The sequence below is a fragment of the Terrapene carolina genome, unplaced genomic scaffold, assembly GCF_002925995.2.
Source record: "Terrapene carolina triunguis isolate 2854851 unplaced genomic scaffold, T_m_triunguis-2.0 Scaffold42, whole genome shotgun sequence".
Lineage (NCBI taxonomy): Eukaryota > Metazoa > Chordata > Testudines > Emydidae > Terrapene > Terrapene triunguis.
The window spans coordinates 25,802,823-25,828,389 of NW_020664393.1; the positions used below are offsets into that span (position 1 = coordinate 25,802,823).

The window sequence follows — 25,567 nt, forward strand, 5'->3', positions numbered from 1 at the left end:
TGTTCTGAGCCACTCCTGGAAACAGTGGAGGTGTAACCTGGCATGCTCTGTTACAACAGTGCAAGCTGCTATGTGATCCAGAAGCTGAAGGCAGTTTTTGACTGAGGTCAGAGCTGTCCTGAATCATTTTTGACAAGTCTTGATAATACCCAGAACCAGTCCATGGGGAAAGATGCCCTGGATGTCAGGGAATCCAAGAAGGCCTCTATGAATTGTACATTCTGAACAGGAGTTAGTATGGATTTTTTTTATGTTCAGCTGAAGGCCCAGTTCCAAAAACAGAGAAAGTGTTGATCTTGTGGCGGATAACACCTTTTGGTAGGATTGACCCGAGTAGCCAACCGTCAAGGTAGAGGAATACCACAATAGCCCAACAACGCAGGTAAGCAGTCACTACCTACAGGACCTTCTAGAACAGTGTTTCTCAACGACCGATCCGTGGACAGGCACCGGTTCGTGGCAGCCTCCTTGACAGTTCCTGAGATTTTCCCAAAACAGAATATTAATATTTAAAATGTAAAGGGTTTTTTGTGCTTGCATTTCACATCACTATATTCAATTATTTCTGAACATTAACAAACAAACCGACTACGTTGCCATCGTGCTGATATGCAAAGCACATTTGCATGCATTTGTTGGAAGGAAGTAGTTAGCAGTGAGTGAAAGTTAAGTTCTAGTAAAAAACTTTTACTTAGCTAAATCAGACAATGTCATTGCCAAAGAAGTTACCTCTGGATTGATTTTTTGGGACTAACAAAAGTTCAGAAAAACAGAGATGCGAGTGACTCCAAACATGATAAGGAAGAAGGGTGAGAAAAGAAAAGGAAACGTTCGGCCTTCAGTCAAAAATATGATTCGTCTTACATGAGTATGGATTTGTTGCAAGTGAGGATGTAGAATAACTGAAAACTCTGTGTTGTGTGTGGCACAACTCTAAGCAAATGATGCTATGAAACCTTCAAAAATGATTTGACACATTGAAAAAGACAGTTACCTGTTTCGAAACTAGTGTTCTTCAAGATGTGTTGCTCACTGTAGGTGTGTGTGCTCGCCACATGCACTGGTGCCGGAAGTTTTTCCCTCAGAGGTATCCGTAGGGGACAGACTCTGGCACCCTCTGGAGTGGTGCCCGTATGGTGCAGTATAAGGGGCACTGTCGGCTCCCCCCACCCTCAGTTCCTTCTTGCTGGAAACTCCGATAGTGGGGAAGGAGGGTGGGTCATGGAATGGACATGGAGCAACACATCCCGAAGAACACCAGTTACGAAACAAGTAAAGGTCTTTTCTTTGAGTGCTTGCTCATGTCCATTCCATTGTAGGTGACTCCCAAGCAGTGCCACCGGAGGCAGGTCAGAGTTCATGGATGTGTCGATTGCAACACAGCTCTGCCGAATCCAGCGTCATCTCTGTCCTGCTTGGTAATGGCATAATGCGTCATGAACGTGTGTACTGATGACCACATAGAGGTTCTGCAGATGTCCTGGATGGGGACATGTACTAGGAAGGCCGCCAAGGACGCTTGTGCCCTGGTCGAGTGGGCCTTTATTATAGGTGGTGGTTCGGTCCATGCCAACTCATAACAGGTTCGGATGCATGATGTGATTCAGTTAGAGATCCTCTGCAAGGACACTGGTAAGCCTTTCATCCTGTCCGCTGTCACAATAAAGAGTTGGGTCGACTTGCGGAAGGCCTTGGTGCGCTCCAAGTAGAAGGCCAGGGTGCGCCAGACATCCAAGGTGTGCAGCCGTCTCTCCTCCGCAGTTGAGTGCGGCTTTGGACAGAGAACCCAGAGAAAGATATCCTGGTTAATACGAAAGTGAGACACCATCTTAGTCCGAAACGCTGGGTGGGGTCGCAGCTGGACCTTGTCATTGCAGAAAACCGTGTATGGGGGCTCCGAAGTGAGGGCTTTAATCTCAGAGACTCACCTCACTGAGGTAATGGCTACAAGAAAAGCTACCTTCCATGACAGATGTGACGAGGATCAGGAGGCCAGTGGCTCAAAGGGAGGCCCGGTGAGCCTCAAGAGGACGAGGTTGAGGTCCCATTGCAGAATCGGGTCCCGAACAAGTGAGAAGAGCTGGCTCTAGTCTTTTCAGGAACCGGACAGACATGTCATGTGAGAACACTGATTTTCCCTGGACCTGTGAGTGGAAAACCAGTGTGTCTACCAGGTGCACCTTGATGAAGGCAAGTGCAAGGCCTTGCTTCTTAAGGTGGAGCAGGTAATCAAGGATGGACTGCACAGGCGACCGTGTCGGGGAGATGCCACGCTTCTTCGCCCAGCAGGAGAGCTGCCTCCACTTTGCCAGGTAAATCGCTCTGGTGGAGGGCTTTCTGCTTTCCAAGAGGACCTGTTGTACCTGGCTGGAGCAGGCCCTTTCCTCCGGGTTCAGCCACTCAGCAACCAAGCCATGAGGTGGAGGGAGGGAAGGCGGGTGCAGGAGCTGACTGTGGTCTTGTGAGGGTCCATGAGCGTGCCGAACCAGTGCTGGTGAGGCCATGCTGGGGCAATCATGACGACTCTCGCCTTGTCTCTTTTGACCTTTGCTAGGTCCCTGCTGACCAGCGGAATCGGCGGGAATGCGTACATTAGATCCCCTTCCCATGACAGAAGGAAGGCATCGGAGATGGAGTTCTTGCCTAAGCCCTGGAGAGAGCAGAATTGCTGGCACTTCCTGTTCTGTCTCGTGGCGAACAGGTCCACTCGGGGAGCTCCCCACCATCAGAAGAGTACCTGGACGACCTCCGGATAGAGGGACCACTCGTGGGGAGAGAAGAAGGACCTGCTGAGGCAATCTGCCAGCACATTCTAGATGCCGGGGAGCTGCGATGCCTCAAGGTGGATGTCACTGATATGGGTCTTGCCCAGGCATCTCGGACAGCTACTATGAGGATTGCTGACGGGCATCGTTTTCTTTAGAGCGATTGCAGGGTTTGAAGCCTGGGAATCAGGGCATGCTCCATCTCTAGGCTAAGTCCTGTCCGGGACGAACTAACTACCTATACTAAGGGAAACTAATGACTTTTACTATTTACAGGGAAAAGTTCATATCAACGGACTGAGAAAGAGGAAGCTTGCCAAAGCAAGATGATGTTCCAGCACCGTCACTGACGGTAATAAGGAACTGAGGGTAGCGGGAGCATGCGGCATCCCTTATACTGTGCCATACAGGTGCCACTCGAGAGGGCACCAGAGATGGTCCCCTACGGATACTGCTGAGGGAAAAACTTCCAGCACCGGTGCATGTGGCGAGCACACGCACCTACAATGGAATGGACATGAGGAAGCACTCAAAAAAACCCAAACATTCAAATGTAAAAGAAAAGCCAGTGGAATTCTTCCAATGGAAAGAAGTAGTAGTAAAGGGGCAAAAGAAAGTATTGCACATGCAGTAACGTTAAATGAAGATTTGTTAAAAACATCATATCTGCTGTCCCTACACATAGCTAAATGCAAGTCACCATTTACAGGTGGTGAAGAGCTAATCGTGCATTCAGTAATAGATATCTGTCACAAAGTCTTGGGTGATGCAGCTGCCAAAAAAGCAAGTTGCATTCCACTGTCAAATGATAATGTCTCACATCAAATCACTGATATTGCAGAAGATATCAAAGCTCAGTTGATAGAAAGGGTGCAAGAGTCAAGCTGGTTTGCAATTCAGTTGGAGAAGTCAATGGACATTTCTAAGGCAGCATTTCTTATTGTTTATGTGCGTTATGCCTATGAAGGCGTGTTTCATGTGAAGAACCCTGCTGTGAAGAACTGCCACAAAACACAAGAGGTGCAGAAATGTTCTGGGTCCTAAACGTGTATGTGACAGGACACGGACTTGAGTGGGGCCACTGTGTTGGAATTTGCACAGATGGAGCAGCCACAATGATAGACAGACATTCAGGGGTAGTAGCAAGAGTGATGGAAGTTGCACCAGTTGCTCAAGCAACACACTACTTTATTTATCAAGGTCTTGGCAGTCAAGAAATGGTCTCCAGAGCTTAATGATGTCCTCGGTATAGTTGTTAAAATTGTGAATTTTGTGAAAGCAAATTGACTAGTTCTCGCATCTTTGCTACAATGTGTGAAGAAATGGGGTTCAAACACCATCACTTATTATTACTCGCTGAAGTGTGGTGGTTATCCCATGGCAAAATATTTATCCGAGTGTATGAACTGCAACGTGAACTTGAAGCCTTTCTGTCTCAAAAGAAGTCTCCTCTGACAGCATACTTTCAGGATTTACAATGGCTCACCAAACTTGCATATTTGGCAGATATATCTGATCACTTTAATCAGTTCACTCTCTCTATGCGGGGAAGTATATCGAGTGTCTTTGTATTGGCTGCCAAGATCACGACCTTTAAAAAATAAAGCTCCAAGTCTGGAAAGAGAGTCAGGCACGACTGTTATGACATGTTCCCATCTCTTGCATTTCTGGCTCTTGATGACAGTAAAGATGTGGATCTGCTTCTCCTCTGTGAAATAATGGTATCCCTTCTAAAATCAGTTCTCCAAATGTTCGAGGACTATTTCCTATCATATTCTGATCCAACGAAAGGAAAGCAATGGGTTCATGAGCAATTCTCCTCTCTAGAAACTGAGACCTCTCTATCATCATTGGAAGACAAGTTGCTGGAACTGTCAAGTGATGAAGATCTGAAGTTACAGTTTCATGAAGTTACTCTACCTGTTTTCTGGATCACAGTCAGAAGTGAATAACCACAACTCAGTGAACTCGCTGTCAAAACTTTGCTCCTGTTCCATTCCACATACCTCTGTGAAATTGGATTTTCAGCAATGACTGCAATGAAAACAAAAAACTGCAATCAGCTGAGCACTGAAAAGATGCTCCGAGTGCCCTTGTCAAACATTCATCCCAGGATTGAAAGACTTGTGTCTACAAGACAGGCACAAGCATCTCATTAACAGTATGGTGAGTGAATCCATCTGATTTTTTTTTATTATTGTTTTAAAACTGAATCAATTGAATTATCTGTATAAAATGAGGTATACAATTGTAGACAAAATTATTGGTACCCTTCATTTTCATACCACATAACTGATTGAACTTGACTTTATTTTAACAAACAAACAGAACTGGAGTATTGGCCCTGTGTTGGTAAGAAAGAAAGAAAAATGCTTTACATGCAGATAGTACAAAAAAAGAAAGGCCTGGCAATATTGAAAAAAGAGCAAGAAATACCAGTGAAACACTGTTCATTTTTTCCCCCCTCTCAAGCAGTCCATGACAGTTGAGGATGACAGCGAGCCAGTCCCCAGTATCAAAAAGGTTGAGAAACACTGTTCTACAACATTCTTGGAGCCGAGGAGAGGCGGAAGGGGAGCACCAGATACTGAAAAAGATCTTGGCCTACCACAAATGAGAGGAATCTCTTGTGAGGTATGTGTATCACTATATGGAAGTACATATACTAGAGGTTGAAGGCAGAAAACCAATCCCTTAAATCTAGAGATGCAATTATAGCCTCCAGGGTCACCATCCTGAACTTCGTGGATCTCACGAATTTGTTTAGGAGTCTCAGATCTAAGATTGGTCTCCACTTACTGCTCTTCTTTGGTACGAGGAAACAGTTCAAACAGACATCCTTTCCCCTGTGTTGAGCGGGTACTGGTTCTATTGCTCCTAAACAAAGAAGAGTGTTTATTTTCTGTCTTACTAGGAACTTGTGAGAGGGGTCCCTGAAGAGGGGCAGGAAAGGGGAACGAGGAGGAGAGAGGGAGGGAAAGTCAGTGGTGTAGCCTGATATTGCTTCCAGCACCCATTTGTTCAAGATAATATATTCCCATGCATGCTGTAAATGGGAGAGTCAGTTTCCAAATGGGTGAAGGTGGGCAAAACAATGAAGCTGGCAGGTTAATGAGAGGGGAATTCGAACCCTCGACTGTCCCGTCAAAAGTGTCATTTTGATGACGACACCTGTTGTGAAGCCACATCAGATGGGTTTATAGGGTCTCTCTCTCTTGAACCTGTGCCTCCTTCCTGGGAAATTCTGTGGGTCTCTGGAATCCAGAGAATTGCAAAGGGCGGGATCTTTCCGCCGTTTGCAATCTGATGACCTTCCATTTGTTTGCAGGAGTGTAGATGCCTAATGAGCGAAAAGTGGTCCTGGAATCTTTAAGGGTATGTAATGACTTGTCAAGGTTCTCTGCAAACAACTTCAGTTCATCAAATGGGAAATCCCCTACTGTATTCTGGACTTCTTTGTGGAAGCCAGACAACTGTAGCCAGGAAGTCCTATGCACCATCACAACTGTGGAAATGAAACGGGCTGTAGTGTCTGCAGCATTGAGAGCTGTCTGCAACAATCTTCTTGCCACTAACTGTCCCTCAGCAACAGTGGCCTGGAATTGTTCCCTTTTATCTGGAGGAAGGTGTTCAATAAATGATTCAAACTTTGTGTAGTTGGTGAAGTTTTACTTAGCCATCAGCACTTGATAATTCATAATCTCTGCTGCAGGGAGTGGACTTTTAATTGAGTTGTTTGCCTTCCTTGTTCACTGTGTCAATAACCAGAGAATTGGGAAGTGGGTGAGAGAAGAGGAATTCAGAGTCCTTGATGGGGACATAATATTTTTTGTCAGCCCTTTACAAGTGGGTGTCATTGTAGCCAAGGTTTGCTAAATGGTTCTAGCAGAGACTCATTAATAGGGAGGGCAACTCTAGATGGTATCACAGAGTGCAGAATGTCCAACAGCTTGTGTTGGGATTCTTTGACCTCCTCAGGGGATATCTGCAGAGAGTCTGCCACCTGCTTAACGAGGTCCTGGAACTGCTGAAAATCATCAAACATTGATGGTGGAGGAAGAGGCATCAGGGTCTCATTCGGCAAAGAAGATGAGATTGTGGTTTGAGACATGGCTTCTGTGTCTACCCTGGTCTCCTGTTCCTCAAGAGGAGAAGCTTGGATTGCTTTATTATCCTGCTGGGATAGGGTCGGGGCCCTAGAAAATGGCGGATGATAAGCTGGCCAGGGATCCCAATATGGCCAGAGGTCCATACGGGGGAGGGAGTGGCATCCAGGGTTGCTCCCATCAGAAGTCATGAGGCCCCAGAACATCTTCCCTACCCTTTCAGGAGAGAGGATTAGCGTAAGGGTGCATCTGAGAATCCTGCAATGAAATGGATGAAGTGGAGGGAAGTTCATAGTCACCATTCTCTTCTTCTAATGGAGGAGCTCCCACAGAAAAGGGAGGCGACGGTACTGGGGATGTAAAAGGAACTGGAGACCAAAGGTTCTTAGTACTGAACGGTGCTTGGTAACTGCCAGCAGCAGAGACTTTGGTTCAGCAGTCACTGTGGTTCAGCAGTCACTGTTAAGTCTTGTTGGTACCTAAAATCCTGGGGTACTGAATGTTGCTGTAGCATTGATAGATGTTGCAGTACCAAGTGTGATAATGGCATTGAGCGGGGCTGTGGTACCGGGTGTTTGTCCTTTTCTGACTGTACCAGAGGCCTAGGGTGCTTTGTAGATGGCACTGAAGAGGCGGGAGGCAGACACAGTACCATGACACAGTACCATGACGGAGACTAGAGTCAGGTGCAATGGTACCGGTCTTCTGTGCTTGGTGACACCCCAGCCAACAGCACCAGATTCTTCCCAGAGCCCTGTTTACCTTTAGCATTGTAGTGTTTTCTCACCTCATCTGCACCAAAGGAGCCTCTTGCCGCTATTGTACCAAGTCTTGAGGAAGGCCTCTCCAAGGTTATACATCTGGCCAGAGACAGAGGTCTTTTTGAGGGAGAATCCCTGGAAGGGGAACTAGAGCTCCTCTTCTTAGAGGATCTGGAGGAGAACTCTGAGGATTTCTCCTTTCTAGGAGAATGTGGCACTGGCTGGCGACAGCAACCCAGTTCAGTGCCACTATCCCACTTGGTACCGCAACATATATTGGTGCTGCAGCATCATTCGGTACCACAACACCTATTGGTATCACATGAGTTTACATATGTGATAAATGAAGGAGGGGGTTGCCCCTGTTTATGAACACCCAGTCAGCGAGTTAGCTGTAAAATCCCTCTTGATGTCTGTTCTCTGCTTGCTTTACCTGTAAAGGGTTAACAAGCCCACAGGTAAAAGAAAAGGAGTGGGCACCTGACCAAAAGAGCCAATGGGAAAGCTAGAACTTTTAAACTTGGGAAAGAAACTTTCCCTAGCTTTAAACCAGGTATGATTATAGATTATCAATTCATACCTCGAACCTACTTATCTGGAGCCTCAGATATGTAAGTAAAATTAGGGAATGTCTAAAAAGACACGATTAGGGTTATTTCTTTTATTTTGGCTTGTGGATCTCCTCTCTGCTAACCCCACATGCTTTTGTTTGCTTGTAACCTTTAAGCTGACTCCCCAAGAAAGCTATTTTGGGTGCTTGATTTTTGGAATTGCTTTTTTAAAATCTAGCAAAAGCCTAAGTTCCAGATGTATTTTTTCCCTTTTTGTTTTTAATAAAATTTACCTTTAAGAACAGGATTGGATTTTTGGTGTCCTAAGAGGTTTGTGCATGTTGTTTGATTAGCTGATAGAAAACAAAGGAAATTAGCTGTGGCTTTCTCAGCTCTTCCCGGAGGGGGGGTGAAAGGGCTTGAGGATACCCCACCCCACAGAGAGGAATTCCCACGTGCTCCTTCCTCGATTCAAAGGGGTTTTTTTGCATTTGGGTGGTGGCAGCATTTACCAAGCCAAGGTCAGAGAAAAGTTGTAACCTTGGGAGTTTAATACAAGCCTGGAGTGGCACGTATTAATTTTTAGAATCCTTGCAGGCCCCTACCTTCTGCACTCGGAGTGACAGAGTGGGGATTCAGCCTTGACAACATATCAGAGAGACTTAACAGTTATTGTTGAACCAGAGTTTCCATTGCTAGCAGGTGGAAGGGATGCTAGAAACTCCCAGAGACAGATGTCTTAGAAAGGTAAAAATTGATATCACCGGTATGTCTAAGGAGCCTTTGAAAATTTAACTCCTAAAATCTAGATAAACAGCCTCTCAGGCATTTATACATGATAAAGCTGGGGAGGGAGGGGGAAAGGAATCCTATTTTTAAATGTTTGTTGACTCTAGCCTAATATTTTCAGAGGCACTTAAGGGAGTTAGGTGCCCAACTCCCATTGACTATAGTCATTATTTGTTCAGAGCTTTGTCACATTCACTACGCCGTAAAAAAGGATGCACCTCTTCTATTTCTATCTGTTTCTCTTTCTTCCCCATCCTCCTCTCTCCATTTCCTTTCCCCTTTCCTGTCTCAGAGAATCTCCTGTCTTCTTTTCTCCACATTTCTTTCCCTCTAGCATCTCCCAGGTCTTAACCCAACGTGCTTCACTTCCACCTACTACTCCTATTCCATTCACTAAAGTGACCAGTGATTAAAGTCACTAATGTTCACATTAACAAGTCATCACTGGGCTTGAAAATTGATACTGCAATTAGATTAATAGGGGCCATGGGTGTTCATACCTGTCACTGTTTCAGGCTGTCTGCAGACTCAGGCAGACATTATTACAGTGGTTAAATTCTGGTCACATTTGGAATGTTCCCTGCAGCTATGAGGGCTAGAAACTAAGCTTTCACTTAGTAAAAAGTAAGATTCTGAAGAATCTGAATGTGTTATGCGGGTCACCTAATACATCATCCAGGTTGTCTCTAGCAAATGACCTATCTGTTTGACACCCATGAGCTACATATTTGAACAGAAGTAGTCAGATTACAAATAATGGGCTCCATTAGTCTTAAAGGTTAAAAAAAAATCTCCTACCTTACTCGAGCCACCGCTACCTATTTGTTTTAATATGGTATACACTCTTCTTTTAATGGCCAGGCATTCATTTGTAGGTATAGAAGCTGAAACCTGCATACAGAAAAATTAAAATGAAAATAGCTATTTGTGCAGGTGCTGTGAAACTTGCTAAAAGCTTGCTCATTAATACTGTAAACATACCAACTGCACTGCAAACATTCCAGGCCCTGAACAGTACTGGTTTCCTGGGGGGGGGAAACCAAGCTAATTTAATTAATCAATGTATATGCATCAGGTGACAAAACTAAGATTTCATGGGCAATCTTACTTCTGGCATTTCGTAAGATGGTACTTGACGAGACAGCTTTAAGAACAGTTTTAATTATTTTTTTGATAGCTACAACCATGTTATACACACACCTTCTTGACCAGATCAGAGATGTGTCATTGAGCCATTCTAAAATTTGCCTTTGGATTACAAAAATATGCACTAGTTTAAAAAAAAAAAATCAAGTTGTATTTCATTGAAAGAGGAAGTAGTATGGCATTTGTTTTATGAAAACACATATGTGCGTCAGTTTGATTTTCAGCCATTGGTAGATTTCAGATCTAGATATTGAGAAACCTTCTTGACAAAATTAAGGTTATTGAAATTTAGCAATTATCAGAATTGGCAGATGACTGTTAGATCAATATTTTCGGACAGCAACATATACTTATGAGATAACTCTTATTCCCCCAATGGAGATTTTGAAATCTCGATGAAGATTATCACAATATTGCTAAGTAACAATAAAATTACAAAAATCTTTGTGGCTTTCCCTATCAAAGCACTTAATTCAGGGCTTGAAAAACCCACCCAACACTTAATATCTTGAGGACGGAAATATATCTTTATGTAATGATACTTCCTATGTATCCAAAGCCAATCCTTGCATTTAAAGAATAAAACAATATTGTACTGTGTTCAGTTTATATTTTGCCAATTCACTTTTGTTCAGTAAGTTTAAAAAAAACTTACTATGTTGATTATTTCTGTATACTTTCTTTCCTTTCTTGGCTTCATTTCACTTTTACTTTAATATAATAGATCATGGTGCATCTTTTCCTGCACTGTTTTTGGAGTCCTAAAGTTTCCTTTTTCCTCTTTCCACTCCATTATACTCCTCCTTTCTCTCTTTGTATTGTGCGCTTCACATCCATCTCTCATTTTCTGTCTCTTCCTCTCCCCCACTTCTCTTTTCTAACTTATCCCATCAATTTCCCCCCTTCCCCTTGCACAGGGTTTGAAAAAAGAGGAAAAAATTCTTAGGCACCTAATAGCCAGAGGATTAAAATTAAGAAGATGGGCCCCTCTGCCCAGGGGTAATGCCCTAGTGAGAAGTCCAGCCTACTCCCCAACCCCATAAGTAGTGGGATTCCTACCAGAATCCTGTCCCTGGGCTCTTAGTTACTCCATTTTTCAGACAGTCACCTGCTAACATGTTTCTGAAACTGACCCCTCAAATCACACTGGCTACTAGCAGGGAGGAGGACCATAATCTCTTTATTTCCCTTTTCCCTCTGCCTCCCTAAACTTGTTGGATGCTGTGAAGGTGGAAGTTTCTGCCTTCTACCCTTCTGCTAGCCTCTTTTTGGATCCTTCTCGGCAGTGAATAACTCCAGTACTTCCCAAACCTGAGCAGAGTGAAACACACCTTATTCTTGCCAGTTTTGTCTCTGTCCAAAGGGGTCTAAAACAACAGCAAGAAAAATGGACAATAGATAGTTCTACTTTAATTTAATTGGATGTTGCAGCAGAGAGATACAGAAGCGAGCTGTTGGCAAACTCCTGAAGACATCACCGCACTTGCATTAATTTACATTTGGAAGACTACTTTTACAACTGTAAAGGATTAAAAAGTCCTCCACGCCACCTTTAAAATGAAGCTTAGATTTTACAGATATTGACTGAATTCTCCCAAGAAATCTTTTTTTATATGGCTTAAGGGATTTTTCAAGCCCTGACCTAATGTAGTTAATATAAATTTCAGCGAAATGGCATAGAGGTAAAAATAGTTATTCTTTTCTGATTACGGCAATATGAACTCTACCATATTCCTGCTCCAGGTAGGTGATCTACAACAGCCTTCGACATAAATGTAAAGGTGAACTAAATCTATACAAAACATACACCCACTTCTCCCTTATTGAATTAAGAGAAATGTGGGGCTGAAAAATCTTGGAAAGAGGTAAATTTTTTTTCAAATGCAAGGAGATACAATTCAGGTTACATTACCTGTAAGTCAATTTGGCTTTGAAATGGAGTTGCTGGTGTATGTGGCTGGAAATATGGAACCTGATTATATGGAGTGGACACTTGACACGCTGGTGGGAAGTCATTCTTTACAACTGGAGTTCTGAAACTGTGGGAAATATTTGTCATCAAATAGAGGTTTGTACCTAATCAGTATTACTACAAAAATATCATAATAAATAATACTACTACCACCACCTAGCTATTTATAATGTTTTTCATAAGTAAACTCAAAGTACTTTAGAAGAGGAGGTATCATTCACATTTTATAGATGGGGAAACTAAGGTACAGGTCAAGTGACTTGCCCACAATCACCCAGCAGCAGAACTGGGAATAAGAACCCAGGTCTCCTAATTCCCAGTCCAATGCCTAGTATGAAAGTAGGTCTATTACAAGTTGAAATCTGTAGTACTTCCTAAAATCACGACAGTTTATCCAGTCTGTCACTGAATGCCTGTCACTACTATATTCATGCTCCTATTCATTAGTACAGTTTACTATATATAGGCTCTCAAACTTGAGATGAAAAAGTACCTCTCAAATGTGAAGTACCTTTAAGTAAACACAAATAATATTTAATCTTCAGAAATATTTCATAAATGTTAACTAACTGATCAAAACACCTCTCTGAGGTATTATCCTCCTGCCCAAAAAAACTGGGAAATGAACATACAAAATAGTTAGAAAACCTAACCATGTTCAGAGGCAGTCTTTGTGTCAGAGCTATACCTGGAATTCTTTAGTTTCAAGCTCACAATCTTTTACTCAAATTTACACATTTTAGGATGAAGAGACTGGTCAAGATGTAAAACATCAAAATGTGAAGAAATGAGTGCCTAAAGTTGGGCACCAAGGTCCATATTATGGTACCTATGTATAGACTTAGCAGGTTTTTAAAAGTCTTGGTCACTTTGTGTATGTTGATATATCCAGATAAGAAACACATTAGAATAACATTAAGATTGCAGAATGAAACACTCAAAAGTTAAGAAATACCAGAATTAAGGCTCACTGTACAGTCTTCAGTTTGGCTATCTTATGCATATATATTACGATACAGTCTTTAATTACATCCCAACATACTATTTTTTCCACTGGACCCTTGCCTCATTCAGTGCAAAGAATTGTGCCCACTGAACACGTAGTCAGACAATATTTCTTTTAATCATCATCATTAATTCCTTTATTAGTGACCAGATATCAACGTTTAAGTGTTTGTAATGAAGACCCATTGTTTAGATTTAGTACTGAAGTCCTGATTTTGGAACTTGAAGCCAACAAATTCCTTATATTCTAAAATCATTCTGATGTCTTAGAGTGATGTGCTGTTCCTGATATCATGCATAAAGATAGGCTTTTCTAGCCTCTTTTACTCCTGGGGGAATTCTGCGCCACTGCACACATGCAGAACTCATGTGCGGCACAGACATTCTGCCCGAGAAGTGCTGCACTTCTGCCTTTCACCCATCAGAGGCTGCTGTGGCACCAGAACAGCCAGCAGGCGGCTGCGTTTAAACAGCACCCTTCCCATGGAGTCAGGTTAGGACAGACAGAGAGGAGCACACGAGACTACTGGGGGCCACAGACTGGGGTTCAGAAGGGCTACTGGGGCAGGACAGACTGGGGTGCAGTCTCAGGAACTAGAGGAGTGACAGCATTGAGCCAGGGGCCGAATGGGAGGGGAGCCAGAGGGCCACAGGAAGATGGGAGGCAGGGACACATGGGGATGGTGGAAGGGGGCTGAAGGACACATGGGGAAAGGAGCTGCAGGACACACAGGAAAAGGGGCAGATGTGCCTGACTGAATGGGAGATCCTGGCTGAATCCAAGCATCTGCATGAGGGAGGCTTCCCAACTCCCTAACAATCCCCCCGCCCCCTCCAAAAAACAATCCCTATTCCATACTTCTCCCACCCATAGACAACAACCCTACAGGTTCACTCCTAGGTTCCTTCCCCCTCTCCCTCAGCTCCTCCATTACCCCAACTCCACAAAGCCTTTTCACTGCTTCTGAGGGGTGGGAAATACATTTCTGTAATGTAGTTTAAATGAATTACTCAAAGTTCTGTATTAATATGCCTAGTAAGGAATCTGCCAAATAAAACCATTACCTGAATCTTTTTGTGTGTGTCTGTATTGTTACAGATATACTTGCTAATAGGTATTTTGAAATACATTACCAAAGTAATTGAAACGGGCATGATTATATTGTGTTATTTTGACAAATATGCAGAATTTGGTAGAATTTTAAAATATTGTGCATAGAATTATTTATTTTTTTGGAGCAGAATTACCCCAGTAGTAGCATCTAAACTTTAGGTTTGCAATTTAGAGGCCCTAAACTAAGTTATCTTAATAAAAGTATTACAAAGTTACTGTGGTAAGTCCATTTAAACACACACACACACACACACACACACACACACACCCACCCCTTACCAGGCCATATAATCATTCAGCTTGTTGTTGCTTGGTGTTCCACAAAAATACACTGGATCTTTTCTTTTAGGAGCAGCTTCTACTGGCGATGATCTTTTTGAAATGGGAAGGATAGGCTGTTCAAAACTTGATCGCTTTCCCTAACAAAAGTAAAGTAGGTTGTTAGTTCAGAAATTCGCACGTAGAGTAAGAGCACATTAGTCTAAAATTTTTGGTATTACTTAGTGAGCGTGAGCTTTTATGTAGCACTGTAGATTTAAGCATCCATAGCAATATGTAAGAAAACAAGAGAAAGTGACTAGACAAAAGTCTAGGGGGGAGGGATAGCTCAGTGGTTTGAGCATTGGCCTGCTAAACCCAGGGTTGAGAGTTCAATCCTTGAGGGGGCCACTTAGGGATCTGGGGCAAAATCAGTACTTGGTCCTGCTAGTGAAGGCAGGGGGCTGGACTCAATGACCTTTCAAGTTCCCTTCCAGTTCTAGGAGATAGGATATCTCCATTAATTAAAAATTAAATTAAATTAAAATTAATTAACCACCACATTTTACATTCCTATACAAGAAAATAATGAAGTCACCTCTGTGTAGCTCTTGTGTGTCACTTCTGGAATCTCCCATTTCTTTGCAGATGTAACACAATTTAGTTTTAACTGTTCCACTTGTTTTCTGTTACTTCCAAGAGAACTGGACTGTTGCTCATGACTTTCCAGATACCTCAACTCTGGTATCCTTTGCTCCTGATGCTGCACATTTGTTTCTGAAATAAGTCATTTTTCTTCTATTATTAAAGGAGACAGATTTTAAATAAACCAAATTATGTGCACCTCATTTTCTGGGTGCTGAATTTGACCTAGAGGTCTGATTCGCAGAAGGGGTGAGTGCTCACATTGGCAAATAAAGTTAGTGGGAGCTGTGTTTTGATCATATAAAGTGCTCTATAATGGCAAGTATTCTAAAAAATCAGATCCTAAGCAGCTCACAATGGGCACCCAAAATTAGTGGACATTTTCGACTTTAGTGTTTGTGCTTCAGTTCCCCATTAGTAAAATGGGGATAATACCCCCTTATCTCACAGGGGTGTGCTGAAACTAAGTGTTTCTGAAATATTCAAATACTATAGCAATGAGGGACACATTAAAAACCCATGCAGAAGTTCATAATTCGGTCTTCAGAGCAGGGTTTGAATAGTGTACAGTAAATAAGGCATGGGGCCACCCATTGAATAATGGAGTAGAAAACAAAATATTGAATCGCTCATTGAGTGTCATGCATTCTGCACCTTGAATGAAGCAAGGGGACCCTATCGAAAAACTGTGTATGATTAAGCCTACATTTTAGTCACAGGTATTTTTAGTAAAAGTCATGGACAGCTCACAGGCAGTAAACAAATATTCACGGCCTATGACCTGTCTATACTCCTGACTAAATCTTGGGGAGGGAGGTGGCCCGGGGGTGCCGCAGGTGCTCAGAGGGGGGACATCCTGGGACCCCTGCTAGTGCTGGGGTGGGGGTTGGGGGAGGTTGGCAGGCTCCCTATCCAGCTCCATGCCTCTCTGGAAGCAACGACATCTCTCAGCTCCTCGGTGGAGGCCTCCCCCAGGAGCTGAGAGATGTTGCCACTTCCGGGGAGCCCCCACCACCCCTGAGGTAAGTGCCGCCCAGAGCACTCACCCCCTCCCACGCCCTACCCAAACTCCTGCTACTGCAAGGGGGTGGGGGGGAGGGGAGGGGGAAACTACCCCAGCAGCGGCCGGTGCAGCTGGCCGCTGCAGAAGTCACAGAGGTCACGGAATCCATGACTTCCATTACAAGCTCGAAGCCTTATGTATGATCGTGTAATTAAAGATTGTATGATAATGCATATGAACATGGGGGCCATATTATAGTTGCACAGACATCCTCAAGTCAGGCATTTCTTAAATTCTGAATGATTGATTTTGCAATCTTAATGTTCTTTTCATGTATGTATTATATAAATAACTAATGCTAAAAAGAATTTTACCTTTTGACGGTCTCTGCAACTCTAATCAGCCTTTGAGTATATAAACTAATCACTGTTATTTTCACATAATAGAAGTGGGTGAGTTGTGCAGTTTAAAAATGTTTTACTGAGTATGAACTACTTTTTGTAATAGATTTTTACTACAGACAGCGGGTGTTTTCATGACTGATCAAATTCTGCTGTTGGAAATAATCAGAAGCTAGCAAGAGGATTATTAAGCACTTTGTTAAAATGTGTGTGTGCATTTTGTACCCAATTAAAAAAGTTAACAGGAGCAAAAGAGGTGGTTGCAAGTATCTTTTTAAAATATTAGGTTTTTTCAAAGCTGTTCTTCATTGTTAGACCTTGATCATTTAGATAGTTTCCCAGAAATTGTCTCCTTTAAACACTATAAAAAGAACAGGTAAAAAGAAGGTGGTTTAAGTCACAAGCTCTCTATCACCGAGTTTTAAAGAGTAGGGTAATATCTTGTCCACTGCTTGGAGTCTTCAAGTAGAGCTTTAGAATATTTCCAGGATTTATCAAAAATATTACAATTATCTATAATAAATTAGCAAAAGTTTTAAACTATATGAAATACTGCTGGCAGGAATCTAGGGCACTCAGCTTTCTTTCTTTTTTTAAATACCTGGTGCTCAGACACAAATAGATACTAATCCCAACAGCGGTGGCAACTGCTCTCACTGAAAATTTAAATATAGGGTCAGAATACCATCTGAGGCTTCAACATCACCATTTTTACTATGAACAGGCTTCTACATTTGTTTTGCCTCTTAAACAGAATAAAGAATTAGACTCCTAATCAATACTACCACTCATACTCTCTTGCTCTCTCTCTCTCACACACAGAAAGACACACACACACACGCGTTTATAGGCAATATTTTATCTTAGTAGTGGTATTTGGACTATGCAGGTAGGATGACAATGGTAATCTGCATAATCTTGCAGCAAACACAGGGTCAGGTCTCTTTCCGTCTGCCCCAGAGGCTACAGAAGAACCACTTTTCAACTGAAGAAATGAGTGGAAAAAAGGAGGGGACAAAACAGCAATCTGTCCACTTAAAGAGCAGGGTTGGCTGCAAATAAGACTTATTCTATTCTGTTTGACCAAAGGTATGAATACTAGAATACAGGACCAGAGTGGGGAGTTGAGGCAGTTTTAAAACATGTGGCAGTGGAATTTTGAATTTAACTTCCAACATCTGAGGCTGATTAGTGTCTTGCCTTCCCTGTCCCTATACACAATTAAATAAGAGTGGTAATTAGCCAGATCCAAAATGCCTAATATGTTCATCTGACTTTTGTTTGTAGGAACTGAAAGTGTGAATTAACTCAGTGCCATTTTGTCAAGGGCAAGATAAATTAGAGTTGCCTGAAGGTCTCTTAGGGATTTTCAGCTGTCTAAGAGCAAAAGGGAAGAGATAGTTTTTAGTCTCTGGAAGTTAGCTGATATAACAAAATAATTCTTCTGGTCTATTTCATTTATAAATCTATAAAGAAAGAAATTGTGGAGGAGATGAGATATTCTTCAGGGGAAAGAAAATACACAGACAAGTGTTTTCACATTCCATATTATGTAGATTTAGAAAATAGCAAATACCTCAAGGCAGGGAACATAAAATGGTGTACAAGACCTTGAAGCATTTATTAAAACCCACTGAATCCACTACATACTACCTCACCTGACAAGATCATCACCAATGTTTTAAAAATATTAAAAGGCATGTTACAGGCTCTTTATTTAAGCAGACAAAGAGAGGACGATTTCATTTCATGGCTCTCAAAGGGATCAAAGAGCGAGCCTGTTTCACATTTGAAACACAAGACTCAAAAGTAGGAATGTAGGGTAACATTTTAAAAGAACCTGACTGAAAGTCAGTGAGACTTTGGTTCCCAAGTGCCTCAGTCATTCTTGAAAATGGTACATGAGCACTTTAAAAATTTTTACCCTTGGTCAATATATTATTTTTAGCCAGAGCTACTTTTAGTTACTACTGATGAAGGCTAAATTCATGCTGGTAACCTAGATAAGAGTTATGCATCCATTTCTAGTCTAGTAATCCATCTAGTCTGATGACAGGAAATAGTATCCTCCAACTTTGTTGTATTGTTTAGCTGAGGAGCTGGGACTTTGCCTTTGGCTTTTTTTGGGGGGTGGGAGGGGAGAGCAAGCATGATATTCAAATTGCCAAAAGTCTTGCTCTCCAAAGGTCAGGATTCATGTAATTTTCAACACCCTGCCTACTCACAAAGAGCTAGCAAGGACAGAGTAGATGAACATTATATACAGGCACATCTGTTACAATTCCTGCACTCGGTGGTGATAAGTTATCAAGCTTCAGTTTTAAACATACACCTCTACCCCGATATAACGCGACCTGATATAACATGAATTCGGATATAACGTGGTAAAGCAGTGCTCCGGGGGGGGGCGGGGCTGCGCACTCCGGTGGATCAAAGCAAGTTCGATATAACGCGGTTTCACCTATAACGCGGTAAGATTTTTTGGCTCCCGAGGACAGCGTTATATCGGGGTAGAGGTGTATTTACAGTCCTTTCTTGGAAGGTTGACTTTGCCCAACCTCACCCCACAAAAAATAAAGAGGAATTTGTATTTTTAAATTCTTCCCTAATCACAAAAGTAGTAAGTATTGGCTAGTTATAAGGTTCCCTTTAGCAGACATTCTAAACAGAACAGCCCACTTAAAATGCTTGTTCCATTTTGGATTGGTAAAAAATTAGTCTTATTAGGACAATTACCTTCTTTTCTTTTTGTTGCAAGACTTGAATCTGTTTTATTTTTTAGGGTTACAGTTGATTCAGTTGCAGTTTCTAAACTCTCTTCATCTGATATCTGTGATTGTACAGAGCTTTCATCTTGTAAGGACTAAAGAAAACAATATATATTTTTAAAAGCATCAAGAAAAAGAACTCAAACACAGTATCTAAAAGTCATTTCCTTGTGATAATAGTTTGCCACTGATATACCCCATACCAAATAAACACATTATTAGTTCTAAACTTTAAATATATGAACACATAGAAGTTTACACCTGTGTAATCATTCCAATTATTACCCTTCTCTAAATTTTCTTATTTCTGGTATGTTTTTTTCCCTTTTTTAAATAAAGTGAAGCAACCAATAAAATAGTTTTAGTATTCTTAACCCAATTGTAAATTGTCTTATGCCAACAACAAATCTGCAAATCTTGAGCATTCTCTTTTTAGTTAATAAATCCTGATATTCATATTATCTTCTTGACTACCACTGCACATTGCATTATTTATGACAAGAGACTTTTCTTCATTTGTCTATCTCATCATTCCTTACAAGCTTAGGAAAAAAAATAATCTTGTGAACACCTCATATGTGAAATTCAAAGTGAAATGCAAGAGAATGAATGTTTGAAGAAACAACTTGAAAAACCAGTTACTATAGGATAAGTAACTGTACTTTCTTCAAATGATTATTCACAGATTCCACTCTGGATATGTAGCAAACAGTCATCCCAGCACTAAGAGGAGTGAGAACAGAGGCCTACCTACCACAGTTTCTATCCAATCTAGAAGCCTGTGAACAGTGAGATGTGAAAATGTGGCCTGACCTACATATCCCCACTTAGCATATCTGAGATGGTGACGTTAGCTAACTGGGCCACCAAGGCGGCTGAGGTTGCTTGGGCATGGTAGAGTAAGCTCTAACATGTCCATATGGGTCTTTCTTGGCCACGCCATAACAAATCTTAACACAGTCCAAGACGCATTTAGAGAGTTTGTGCCAACACCAATTGTCCCTCAGCCCTTTCAGCAAACATCACAAAGAGCATGGCACTACATCTGAATGATTTAGACCTGTCCAAATAAAAACAATGATCTTACAACATCCAGCATATGGAGTCTCATTTCATTCAGGGAAGACCAGGAGATGAACAGATCGGTTAATATGGATGTCAGAACATTTTCGGCAGGAGCATGGGGTGAGACCTGAGGGCAACTGTCCTTGTGGAAAGCTGTATATGGCAGGCCCACCCTGCATCTCCCCAGTTTTCTCTAGTCTTTGTGATGACTGACAAATGATAGAGGAAGAGAAGGTTACTCACCTTGTGCAGTAACTGAAGTTCTTCGAGATGCGTGCCCCTGTGGGTGCTCCACTTTAGGTGTTCATGCGCCCCTGCGCTCGTAGTCGGAGACTTTTAGTAGCAGTGCTGGTTGGGTCGCACGTGCGTAGTCCCTGCCTCGTGCTGCTGCAGGCAGTTAACCGATGCTGTGCAACCAACCCCCACTCAGTTCCTTCTCTACTGCAGAGACTAATAAGGAAACTCCTAAGTAGAGGGGAGGAGGGAGAGTAGTGGAGCACCCATAGGAACACACATCTCGAAGAACCTCAGTTACTGCACAATGTGAGTAACCTTCTCTTCTTCTTCGAGTGCTGTCCCTGGGGGTGCTCCTCTTTAGGTGACTTCAGAGCAGTGGAAGGAGGGGCTTTGGAGTTGAAGTCGTGACCTCCGATAGTAGAGAGCATCCAAAGGAGGTATCAGATGTTGCCTGTTGCTCTAAGGCATAGTGCTGTCTAAAGGTATGGGCTGCGGCCCAGGAAGCAACTCTACAAACGTCCGCGATAGGTACATTGTGCAGGGAAGCCGTGGAGGCTGATAAGACTCTAGTGGGATGTGAGTGAATCCCCATGAGGGACTGGCAATCGCACTAATGATAGAGTTTTGTGCGATTCTGGATCTATGTGGAAAGTCTTTGTTTAGAGATGGTGCTCCTTTTGGAGCATTCAGTGATGGATAGAAACAGTCTGGGTGATTTATGGGATGGTTTAGTCCTGTCTATGTAAGAAGCCAATGTCCTCCAAACATCAAATTATGGAGTGTGTAATGTGTTCTATCTGTGTGGGGTTTAGTGGTGTGGTCTGAGGGAGACTTTATCCTCAAAGAAGACCATGTATGGGGGTTCCGCCATGAAAGCCCAAAGTGCTCCCACACATGTGACAGATGTCATTGCCACAAGAAATGCTACTTTCATAGAACGGTGTAGCAGTGATTATGTCATCCTGGGTTCACATGGGGAAGAGGTGATGATTCGAAGGACCAGGTTCAGGTCCCATGGTGTAGTAGGCTCACGTAGTTCAGAGTAGGCATTATTGAGTCCTCTGAGGAAACATTGGGTCAGTAGATGGGTAAAGACGGGATGGCAATACACCTTGGGGTGGAATGTTGTGATGGTAGGTAGACGGACTTATTGAGCTCATGGATAGGTCTGACCGTTTGAGTTCTAATAGGTAACACAGTATAGAGGGTAATGTCCCTGGATGGAAGTCATCCGTTTTAGTTGGCACCAGGCCTTAACTCGTCTCCCCTTCAGGGTGTATGGGAGACAGTTCATTTCTGTTCAACTGTGTAACTATATTTTGTACCTCCTCTGAGCAGGTCAGCTCAGGTTCCGTGAGCGATAGAGGAGCCATGCTCTGAGATGGAGTTTCTGTGGATGCAGGACACAGTCGGAGTCCTGGGACACCAGGTGACACAGAAGTGGGAGTTTGATTCATGGATGCAGGGTCATGCTGAGGGAGTAAGGATACCATGGTTTGGTAAGACCATGATAGTAAGAATTACTGTGGCCCATCCAGCCTGATCTTGTGGATCACTCGGTTCAAGAGAGGAATAGGAGGGAAGGCATAGAGAAGGGGAGCGTTGCACTCAAGGAGGAATGCATCGCCTAACGACTGCATATCGAGACCTGCACCGGAACAAAAACAAAGGTGTTTGGTATTTTGTGCAGTTAATAAAAGGTCTACTGAGGGAAACCCCCAGTGTTGAAATACATGCAGGAGTACTGTGTTGTCGAGCTCCCTTTGTGGTCCTGAGAAATTTGTCTGCTGAGGGTATCTGCTGTGGTGGTGTGGATATTGTGTCTGATGCACCATCGTCAGAGTTTTATGGCTTGCACACAGAGGTACTGTGAGTGTGCTCCCCCCTTGTCTGTATATATACAGGAATTGGGAGCAAGCGTTGCGGACAGCTTGAAGTTCCAATAGGTTTATATGTTGAAGGGATTCTGCAGGGGACCAGCAGCCCTATATAGAACGTGGGTGCAGGTGTGCTCCGCATCCCAGGAGTGAGGCATTTGTGGTCTGAATGAAGGGTGCCCCCGTGCATATGTTGGTCAGTTTTGCCCAATATCGTGGGGTGTTTGTTTATGCTGTGCCTTTGTGCAACAAAGTTGATACGTAGCCTTCCTTGTAGGCAACGGATGTTTAATCTGCTGTGACTGACAGCAAATGTTGTGGTTGTCATGTGGTCAAGGAGTTGGAGGCAAGTCCTAGCAGATACCTGTGGGCTATTTCACGCAGTGGGTATGAGGCTGGTGAGAGTGAAAGAACATTGTCTCGGTAGTGAGGCTATAGCCTCGATAGAGTTGAGGTGGGCCCCAATGAAGTTCAGCTCTTGCACTGTTAGAGTGGGCTGTTTGGTATTTATTAGGAAGCCCAGATTCGTGAAGAGGATTACCACCTCTTCAGTGGCTTGCAATGCTGTTTGCTGGGTTGATGCTTTTAGCAGGCAGTCGCTTATAGCGTATAGTGGGACCATTTTGAATCGTGTTTCTGACGAACTTGTTGAATTATCGGAGGTCGAGCACTGATCTCCATCCATCAGAGTTCTTGTTAGGGGAAGTTGATGGTTGGTATGCAACTTGAGAAGTAGATTGTTGTCCCCTCAGGGCCTGTGTCTGCGACCCTGTGAGTCAAATCACAGCTGTTGTTGTGAATACATTGGCCGGTGGTATCATTGGGATGTAAAGTAATTTCTCTGTTTCCTCTTCGGTTTGGGGTTATAGGTTCCCAAGGATTGGAGAGTCGCTTGTGAGTCCGTGAGTGAGTGGAGTGAGTCGTCTGCCTTTTTGGCGAATAATTTGGGTTGGCAAGTCTTCCACCGTGAATTGCACCTCTTCGGGGAAGCCAGAAAGATAGAGCCATGAACTTCTCATTACAACCACCATCGACACAGATGTTGCAGCCCTGACCTCAGAATCAAGTGTTGCAAATTGTTCTCCCTTGACCTTGGCAATACAATTAATCAATTCAGACATTTTTGTGTAGTTTGTATAGTTGTATTTTGTTAGTAATGTCACATAGTTGGCTATGCGGTGGTGGGGGCAGCCAAGGAGTAAGCCTTATTGCCAAAACTGATCAAGTCTTTTCCAGTCCTTATCATGAGTTGTGTTTCAGGGCTGTTGTTGCATGCCACGTTGCTGGACTGCATCTATCACTATGAAATTATGCACTGGATGCGAAGTCGACGCCCTTTGTTGATACACACCTCCTGTTGGACCTTCCACCAGCTGGAGGGGCATCTGCAGGGATCCACAGAATGACCCTTACAGGGTCCATCAGTGCCTCATTCATATGAAGGGAATTTTTTTTTTAAACGAAGCAGATGTATGCAAAAAACTCACTAGCCCATGCTGTATCACAGGGACCTCCTCAAGGGAGATGTCCAGAGAAGGCCACCTTCTCAAATAAGTCATGGAACAGTTTGAAATCATCCCCTAGATTAGGGGGAGGAGGCATAAAGGTGTCCTCTGTGGACAATGATGGCAAGTGGGTAAGTGATGTCCCCTGCAGGGGGGGGAGGTTCTTCCTCCTCTTCCCCTGGTACCACTGAAGGTGCTGGTACAGAAGCTGTGGGGAATTACTGTGTGCTGGGTCTGGCCGTGGTGGGCAGTCGCCCCTTGTGTGGGGCATATGATCCAAGGAGTCCAGTATGCCCATTGGGATGGGAGCGGCATAGGGGGTCCCCATACCACTGTAAATACCTGATGATGGGTATAATATGCCCCAGGAGAGACTCCTGGGTTGACTGACTCCTGATGGATAAGAGCCGATGGGGGAATAACTCCCTGTTCTTCCTCATCTTTCTCCTTCAAATAAGGAAAGAGACAGTGAGTGATGTTGGGGACAGAGGAAGACTTGGTGCCGAGGGTATAATTCTCATATCGGTACCGCAAATAGAGGGATCAGGGGCAGAGCCGAATACCAGAACCCTCTGTCTGAGGAACTGCTGCTGTGCTGGTTTGACTGGCCCGTGGGGCTGCCTCCTTGTCAGTGCCAGGGCTGCAGAGGGGAAGGCAGCGCTGCTGGCTGCGCCTCTGTGCGTATTGGGTGCGCCTTTGAAGAAGCCACCTTTTATAGCGGCGCCGCACTGCCGTTTGTAGATTGCAGTACGGAGGCACAGGTTTTTGGTTTCCCCTTAGTGCCTGTGTTGGAGCCAGCTCTTGTAGCGTCTCTGGCTCTAACGGTGCCAGCAGCGCTGGGATTTTCCGCTACTTTGGCTCCTGGTGCTGACAGCACAGCTGGTGCCGGTCTTGGATGCCCACTCACAGAACGAATATAAAATGCAGTGCGGAGGCACGGGGTTTTGATTTCCCCATAGTGCCTGTGTTGGAGCCAGCTCTTGTAGTCTCTGGCTCTAACGGTGCCAGCGGTGCCGCGATTTTCCACTACTTTGGCTCCTAGTGCTAACAGCACAGCCAGTGCCAGTATTAGATGCCTGCCCGTGGAATGAACGTACATGCGGTGCAGAGGCATGGGTTTTGATTTCCCCATAGTGCCTGTGTCGGAGCCAGCTCGTGTAGAGTCTCTGGCTCTAGCGGTGCTGGGGTTTTCCACCACCTCGGCACCCAGCGCTGACCGCACAGCCGGTGCCAGCACTAGATACCTGCCCACGGAGCAGCTGTGGCGTGGAGGCATGGGGCTCCGAAGTCTCTGTCTGCAGCAGTGCCAGAGCTCTCAGGCACCGGAGCTCCTGGCGCTGACAGCATAGCCAGTGCTATTATTATCCTTGGGACGGCTGTGGGTTTGTTTTTTATTCCTGCGGTGGGGACCCAGGTGCTTCCTCGAGTGATGCCTGGCGGGGCACTCCAATGTGGGGTTGGAGAAAGCACTCCTGTCCGAAGCTGCGGCTGGTGAAGTGCGGACGGGGGGTCCCAAGCCTCATGCCCCGACGCAGGTCCAAGAGACCTCTCCACTCCCTGCCTTTCTGTGAGCCTGAGGCAATGCAACACTTTGTTAGT

General features: G+C 43.8%; 1 protein-coding gene across 1 annotated transcript in view; it reads right to left on the reverse strand.

Annotated features, from left to right (window-relative positions):
* TTK (TTK protein kinase) overlaps positions 1–25,567 on the reverse strand; it is a 99,219-nt gene that overhangs the window by 32,551 nt on the left and 41,101 nt on the right. Inside the window, exons 10-14 of the mRNA XM_024194663.2 lie at positions 19,253–19,379; positions 15,066–15,244; positions 14,489–14,628; positions 12,031–12,157; positions 9,771–9,863 (exon numbers count right to left, since the gene is read on the reverse strand). Coding sequence (XP_024050431.2) covers positions 9,771–9,863; positions 12,031–12,157; positions 14,489–14,628; positions 15,066–15,244; positions 19,253–19,379 — 666 coding nt within the window. The remainder of the gene's footprint in view (positions 1–9,770; positions 9,864–12,030; positions 12,158–14,488; positions 14,629–15,065; positions 15,245–19,252; positions 19,380–25,567) is intronic.